This window comes from Rhinopithecus roxellana, chromosome 13 (assembly GCF_007565055.1).
Source record: "Rhinopithecus roxellana isolate Shanxi Qingling chromosome 13, ASM756505v1, whole genome shotgun sequence".
NCBI lineage: Eukaryota > Metazoa > Chordata > Mammalia > Primates > Cercopithecidae > Rhinopithecus > Rhinopithecus roxellana.
In genome coordinates, this window is record NC_044561.1 from 77,978,660 (window position 1) to 77,986,374 (window position 7,715).

Genomic DNA, 7,715 nt, shown 5'->3' on the forward strand with positions numbered 1-7,715 from the left:
GTTCCATTATTTACTTAAATGCTTTCTTTAAATTGACCCATTGCAAGATTGAGAATTTGTTTCAGTGCTTTACAAACAGCATTTTCAGTTGCCATGAAAAGACTGTGCTGGTAAGGCTGGGATGTGGGAGAGAGCTGGTGGGGACCCCTGCCCGGTGACGTCCACATGTGATCAGGAGGGTCAGAGAGGACGGAGATGAGGACAGTTTCTCAGGTGTGTCTAGGATAACTTAGTGCTCCCCTGAGGGTACCTCGCTCTGACAGGAGCCTGCGCCCCTCCTCTGGGGACTCCTGCATTTCACGTCTCTGGGCTGGGGATCCACAGGGCACTGGTGTGTCCTGAGATTGGAAAGCCCCATCTATGTCTGAGTCCAGTGGCTGAGCCAGTACTCCCTGGGGACACTGAGAGGGGTCCATGCATGGTCCACTGTGTCTGGGGGCTCAGAAGCCCCTGGATTGAACTCCATAAAGTAAGTGCAAGATCAAGGAAAGGACAGTGGAAATGACCTTTAGACAAACGTTTGGGCATCGCAATCACTGTCTTTCATAGGGCAGCCTAGCCTTAGGTCTGTTGGGGTGGTGGTGGGGCATGGTCTGCTGTGGACGCTGCTGCCCAGGGCACGTTCTGCGTGTGTGGAGCTATTGCAAGTCTGGTGTTGCCAGGCTTCTTAATGTCTGCCAGATGTGTGAGGAGAATTTGTGTATCACGAGTATGATGATTTTCCTGATTTCTAATGAATTTGAGTATCGATTCTATAATTATGAAGAGCTGACGAACAGCTCTTGGTTGGCTGTAAAGCCGCCTGTGAGTATCGTGTATTTGTCCCCACTCTCTCTGTTTTCCACCAGCTCTGAAAAAGGGCAGCCCCTGGTAGACCCAACAAGCCTCTGGTGCTGCTGGCCAAGCTCTTGTCTCTCTTGTCTCCAGTGTCCTGAGCCTTGCCTGCCTCCTCCTGGCTCTTAACTGGCTCCTCCACCCATGTGGAGGGTTTCCTCCCTCCAGCACCATCCTCAGAACTCAACAGCCCAGGCCCACTTCTGATCCCATATCAATGACCAAGATGAGAAAAACAGTGTTCTTTCCCTTAAAGACCTAACAACCTAGTAGGGTGGCAGCAGGGGGACTGACAGCTGTTCCCGCACAGCATGTGCCATAAACTAGATTCATGGGTAAAGGCTTCACAGAGCAGGAGGTGGCTGAATTGCGTCTTGAGGGATGAATAGGAGTTTGCCACATGGATATGGGAAGGCCTTTCAGGCAAAGGCTGTAGGTCTTTACAGATCATAGCTTGTTCAGAAAACCAATCATCCATTCATGCACTAAACAACCATGTGTTGAGCACCTCCTGTGTTCCAGGCATGGTTTTAGATGCTGCGGACACAGCAGTGAGTGAGAAGGTCTCTGCCCCCATAGAGTTAGCATGCTGGAGGGGTCGAGAGTAGAGGAGAGAGACAGACAAAGAGCAAGAAAGATGATCACTGAGGAAACGACACAGCCAGTTAGGTGCTACATGCCAGGGGAAGAATGGGTGAAGGTGGCATGGTGCTGGGGCAGATGAGCAGTAGGAGAGCCACACATATATAGAAACTTCATGGGAGAGACAGGCCTTACAGGCCAGTGGGGACGGGCAGGTTGTCAGGGATGGCGCTGGGACAAGTGACTCTTTATATGGAAAGCAATCAAATTAGATCCCTCTTCACAGTGTGAACCCTTCCTGGAACATGCCAGGGTACTGAAAAACGAAACCTAGTATTTATGCTAAAATGTGGGCTGGCCAGTGCTGCCCAGCAGAACTGTCAGCTGCCCCATGTCTGTGTTGTCCAGGGTGGCAGCCTCTGGCTGTGCATGATGCTGAATGGCATTTGAAGTGTGGCTCATGCAGCCGGGGAGCTGCTGATTTAATTGAACTGAAATAGCCACCCTGGCCCATGGTACCATGTTGCACACACGCCCCCAAAGGCTGTTGGTGCCCACTTGCTGTGCATCTGTGCACCTTCTCATGGAAGTCTCATTCTATCAAACCACATTATGGGTTATTTCACAGATGAGGACACAGAGAGGGGAGGTCCCATGTCCCAGGTCACACACAATTAGTCAGCATTAGAGTTGAGATGCCAAGCTCTTAGCCACACATGTGCACTCACCTGGAACATCTGTGGAGCTGTTAGAATTGCTGCCACTTTTCGTGAAACTGAAGTTGCGTCTTAGGGTTTGCAACTAAAGAAACCAGCTGCTACAATGTCACTAACATAGAATTCAAAAGCCCTTTGGATTTCTGGCAGTCTGTGCATAGCACCCTGCTTCGGGAGTTGGCTCATTGTCTAGTATTTAATACATCCCCAAACTTGACTTTATTTTCAGCTGCCTTTGCCTTCATTGTGGTGAAAGATAGTGCAGGTGACTCAGATGTGGTGGTGCAGGAGCTCAAGTCCATGGTGGCCACCAAGATTGCCAAATATGCTGTGCCTGATAAGATCCTGGTGAGTGGGCCTCCCACAAAGGTGGGGCTGTGCTGCTGTGCTTCCCACAGTTGTTAAGTGACAATGGTCTTTTAGGAGCATATTACTCTTTTCCAATTACCATCAAAACTGACACTAGCTGTTTGGTTTTCCTGGCTGGTGGTGAGGCTGGTGGGTCACTGTGTTGTCACAGAGGGAGAGGAGAGGGCAGGAGATGTCGCTCCAAGAGCTCAGCAGCTTCAAAAGCTCAGCCAGCTCACTTGTCCAGGTCACCTAGGCAGGTTTCCACGCTTAGTAAGCTCACCTGTCCAGGAGGCCACCTAGGCAGGTTTCCACACTCAGCCAGCTCACCTGTCCAGGAGTTCACCTAGGCTTCCACGCCCAGCCAGCTCACCTGTCCAGGAGGTCATCTAGGCAGGCTTCCGCTCTCGTATGTTGGCATGTGCAGGCTAGTCACAGAAATGGGGCTGCTGGTGAAGAATCTTAGGGATTTTCATTAGAGACATGAGGACAGTACCAGGGTTCTCCAGCCCCTGTGTGGTTCCTGAGCACTTTTCCTGGTGGCAGTGAGGGAGATCGCAGATCCCCACCCCAGGGGGTCAGAATCGGGGGAGGATTGGGCTGCCTCTTCAGCCCTCGGTTTTTCATTCCCTCCTTTATGAACATTGTGCGCAGTGACTCTGGGTTTGGTGGCCCTCGGAGGCAGCAGGGCCAGGCTCCACTTGGGATTACGAGAGTTGACACATTTGGCCAAGTGACCAGAGTTTCAGGAGACTCGGACTCGCCCTAGGTGAACTGAACTATTTCAAAAGACAGAGTGACTGTCAAAGATCCCAAACAACAGCTCATAATGTATTGCTATTTGCAGTGAATGGGCTGTAGTTGTTTGAGCATGCTCCATGTTAGCTTTTCAAACACTAAGACAAAATTCTTCTCTTAAGTAGTTCTCACCTCTTACGTAAGACAAAACCCGCTAAGTCCCAGGCCAGGGAATGGAGATGAGGCACCCAGTGGGTGCTTGGACCTGCTGCCACCTGGGTGCCTGCACGTGGCACAGTGGCAGGACAGACAGGCGGCAGTATGGGGTGAACCCAGCCTGGGTGGACCCTGCCTGGCAGAGGGCATCGGGGTGGGTTTCAGCTTAGGTCCAGATTGTAGGAGGATAAAGCCAAGACCTCGGGCCTCACCATTCTCTGGGGGTGGAGACTTAGGCATCCACTGTGGACCCCCGGGAGGGCATCCCCCCTGAGCAGAGCCCTTCTCATCTCAATGCAGTCCATACTGGCATGGAGGCTGGGCATCATCCATGCTCTAATACCGTGCCTGTTCCTTGCCAGGTGGTGAAACGTCTTCCAAAAACCAGGTCTGGGAAGGTCATGCGGCGGCTCCTGAGGAAGATCATCACTAGTGAGGCCCAGGAGCTGGGGGACACTACCACCCTGGAGGACCCCAGCATCATCACAGAGATCCTGAGTGCCTACCAGAAGTGCAAGGACAAGCAGGCTGCCGCTAAGTGAGCTGGCGCTTTGAGGGGCTCTTAGGATGGGCGGGCACCCAGGCCCTGGCTTGTCCTTCCCAGAGGGTACCCCTGAGGTTGACATCTTCCTAAGTCCCAGAAGCAGCCCCCACCCCACACATGACCCACACCGCCCTCACGTGAAGCTGGGCTGAGAGCCCTTTCTCCCATCCATTGGAGGTCCCAGGAGTATCACCCATGGAGAGGCTATGCAACATGCTAGGGCTGGTTCTGTCATCCTGAGTTTGGTCTCCTGGAATGAAAAGGCATTGCCGCCGGGCGCGGTGGCTCAAGCCTGTAATCCCAGCACTTTGGGAGGCCGAGACGGGCGGATCACGAAATCAGGAGATCGAGACCATCCTGGCTAACCCAGTGAAACCCCGTCTCTACTAAAAAATACAAAAAATCTAGCCGGGCAAGGTGGCGGGCGCCTGTAGTCCCAGCTACTCCGGAGGCTGAGGCAGGAGAATGGCGTAAACCCGGGAGGTGGAGCTTGCAGTGAGGTAAGATCCAGCCACTGCACTCCAGCCTGGCGACAGAGCGAGACTCCATCTCAAAAAAAAGAAAAGAAAAGGCATTGCCATCTCCATTTCTCTGCCCTCTTGAGCCAGCACAGGAAGGTGAGGCCCTGGGATAGTGCACCCGCTCAGATAACACAGAGCTAGTTAGCTAGTAGCAACCGTGTTTTCTCCAGATGTGTCTAGATACAAAGGGCAGAAATCGTATTTTTATACTTTTATATTGTGGAAGAACAGCATGCAACACTTACATGTAGTGTGTGGATTTACTTGAACATGTTCTTTTTAACATATAGTTATGAAAATATCCTTTTTTGCCTCTACTAGTGGGAAACGTGAGGATCAGAGGCCACATTTTTAATGATTGTTAGCGTATTCGGAAGTCTGAATTGGAGATGTTTGTACCTCTGTCTAAACAGCTCCCTTGAGAACTTCCAAGCCTCCAGCATCCTTTCCTGGTGACTGTTTCTCCTGTGCTTGGTTGTGTATAGTGGAGCTAACTCCTAAGTGATGGGGTGAATGTGGCCACCTTAGTTCTGAAGCTACTCCAATCATGTTCTGTTTCTTCAAGCTGTGATCCAGAAAGATTTTTGTGCCCCCAGATGCCTCTTGATAGGAGAGGCAACATTCTCCAAATAGGTGGGCTCTTCAGGGAAGCTATTAGAAACTCAGGTGACTTGTTAGAGCACTAACTTGGTCAGAGCCAAGTCCTGGTAAATGCTGCCTGACCTTCGCTCTGTGGTTGGGGCAGTGAGAACCACTGAGGTCCACTGATGAGACTTGGAGATCTGAATCCAGTCTCTCTCTGTTTTAATGTGACTTAGGTGCTGTCAACATTAGCAAGATAATGGAAATCATGCCACCAGTGGGTGCTTACCTCCCAGCTAGGCACGCAGGAGCTGGTGGTTGGCAGGGGAAGGAGGCCCAGTGAGCCAGGTCCCTTAGGTTAGGGAGAGTGTGTCCTCTTTGCCCCACAGTCTACCCCTCAGGGCCTTGTGGCAGTGCCGGTGTTGGGGGGTGTCTGGGCTACTGAGCACCCATTCGTCACTGGTGGTGCTGGCCTCTTGCGTGAGTGAGCCTGTGATGCCCAGGAGGTGGTGTTGGCTGCAGCGCACACAAATAGTGAGTGGTGCTCTTTTGTTACAGACTTAGCAACAAAGATCTGTGCCCTGGGCATGGGGGGCTGTAGTGTGGCTATGGCTGTGCATTTGTGAAATGGCTTAGCTTTCCATATTGCTGAGAGGAATCTGGACATGGTCCCGGGCATCTGAATGATCTGTAGGGGAGGGAGTTCAAATAAAGCTTTATTTTGTTCATTTCTGTTTGTGGTGATTTTTTTGGTCCAATAATGCTACTCTTTTTTTTTTTTTCCCCTGAATATAATCCTATGGACAAAATTGAAAGGGGCCTTTTCTCCTGGAGGGTTCACACTCACAGTGCTGACTGCTCCTTGGTGAGCTCACGTGCCTTACCAAGGATGGCTGACTGCACTGATGCATCAGCCACACGTGGCCATTTAGCTGTAACTTAAACAGAGTAGAAATTTGGTTCCCAGTCTGCAGTAGCTGCATTGCAAGTGCCCAGAGGCCATGCGTAGCAGGTCAGATAGGTGCACTGCCACCATCACTTGGAGGCCGCGGGCGGCACTGGGCTAGAGCACAGGCAAGAGCGAGGGAGCAAACCTGGCTCTGAGTAGCGTGCATGAGGAGCATGGTCCGGTCCCTGGGTCATCCCTCTGCTAGGGTGGGCTGGTCCTTCATCAGGACACACTGAATCATTGCCACAGAAGTGGAATCTCAGTGGTCTGGGTCTGCTCCTGACACCCAGCTGGCAGCCCCTTGATCTTATACTTCCCAGCCTCCATAGAAACAGATCTCTGTGGTTTAAGCCACTCAGCCTATGATACTTAGTTACAGCAGCAAATGAATACAAACGAATACAACTTTCCTACTTCATATTGTACAGAGGGTGTGACAAAAAAGAAGGGATTCTGGATTGTGCTGCATGATGCCCTATCAGCAGAGTTCCCAGGGCAAGCTGCCTCTCTCAAACTGCAGATTCGGGAAGAAAAGCAAAGATGCTGTGAAATACTGCTGGCCAGCTACTTGCCTACTTTGATGCTGACCTGTGGTTACTCTGTGGGGAGCTCACCAATGTTCCCTTGGTTACTACAGAAATAATTAACAAACAGAGCTGCTCCAGGGCTTCTGGGCAAGGGTTCCTCCTTCAGCTTCTAGGATCCTGTTCTCTGTTTATTTGGCATCGTTGCAATACCCCTTTGCTATTCCACAAAGAAATTTCTGCAGAGCAAACAGACTGGCTGTCCAACTTGCTCCCAGATATCCTGTGCCAGGGCCAGGTCTGCAGAGGTACCTGCCCTTTGGGGGTATAGTTCTGGCTTTTCTACTTGACATTATGACTTCTTTGCATCATGGATTGTTTGGAAAAATATTTCTAATTTTTTTTTTTGAAATGGAGTCTTGCTGTGTTACCCAGTTTGGAGTGTAGTGGCACAATCTCAGCTCACTGCAACCTCCACCTCCCCAGGTCAAGCTATTCTCCTGCCTCAGCCTCCCAAGTAGCTGGGACTACAGGTGCACACTACCATGCCTGGCTAATTTTAGTATTTTTAGTAGAGATGAGGTTTTACCATGTTGGCCAGGCTGGTCTCAAATTCCTGACCTCAGGTGATCCACCCGCCTCGGCCTCCCAAAGTGCTGGGACTACAGGTGTGAGCCACCGCGCCCGGCGTATTTCTAAAATTTCTAAACATTTAGTTTTTGTTATTTTATGGTTTTTGTTATTTGATGGTTTTTGTTATTGGTGTTTAGCTTATTTGCACTGTGCTCAGAGAGCAGGCTCTCCTATGACTTCAGTGCTCTGAAGTTTGTTGAGGCCTGCCGCATGCCTCAGCCTATTTTCGGAAAGGTCCCATTCGAGATGGAAAAGAAGTATTCTGTAATCATTGGGTAGAAGACTGTTTACGTATCCACCGGGTCAAGTTTGCTGATCATGTTGTTCAAATCCACGTCCCAGCTCACTTTTACTCACGTGTTTCATCCCTTACTGAGACAGACTTGTTAAACGTCTCCACTTCCACTGTGAATTTCTCTTTTTCTCTAGTTCTATCAGTTTTTGCTTTGGACATTTTGAAACTTTATCTATTTATATATTTATCTAGCACAATTATTTATGTATTTATCTATTTGTTGTATATTAGGT

The 7,715-nt window shown here is 50.3% G+C and overlaps 1 protein-coding gene across 2 annotated transcripts in view; it reads left to right on the forward strand.

Annotated features, from left to right (window-relative positions):
* ACSS1 (acyl-CoA synthetase short chain family member 1) overlaps positions 1-5,809 on the forward strand; it is a 54,732-nt gene extending 48,923 nt beyond the window's left edge. Inside the window, exons 13-14 of one of the 2 annotated variants that reach the window (XM_010361633.2) lie at positions 2,362-2,480; positions 3,797-4,372. In XM_010361633.2, the coding sequence (XP_010359935.1) occupies positions 2,362-2,480; positions 3,797-3,976 (299 nt within the window). In that variant the 3' untranslated portion in view covers positions 3,977-4,372. Of the gene's footprint in view, positions 1-2,361; positions 2,481-3,796; positions 4,373-5,119 lie in introns of those variants that run through there. The other variant, XM_010361642.2, reaches the window with a different exon arrangement.
* The last annotated feature ends 1,906 nt before the right edge of the window (positions 5,810-7,715 follow it).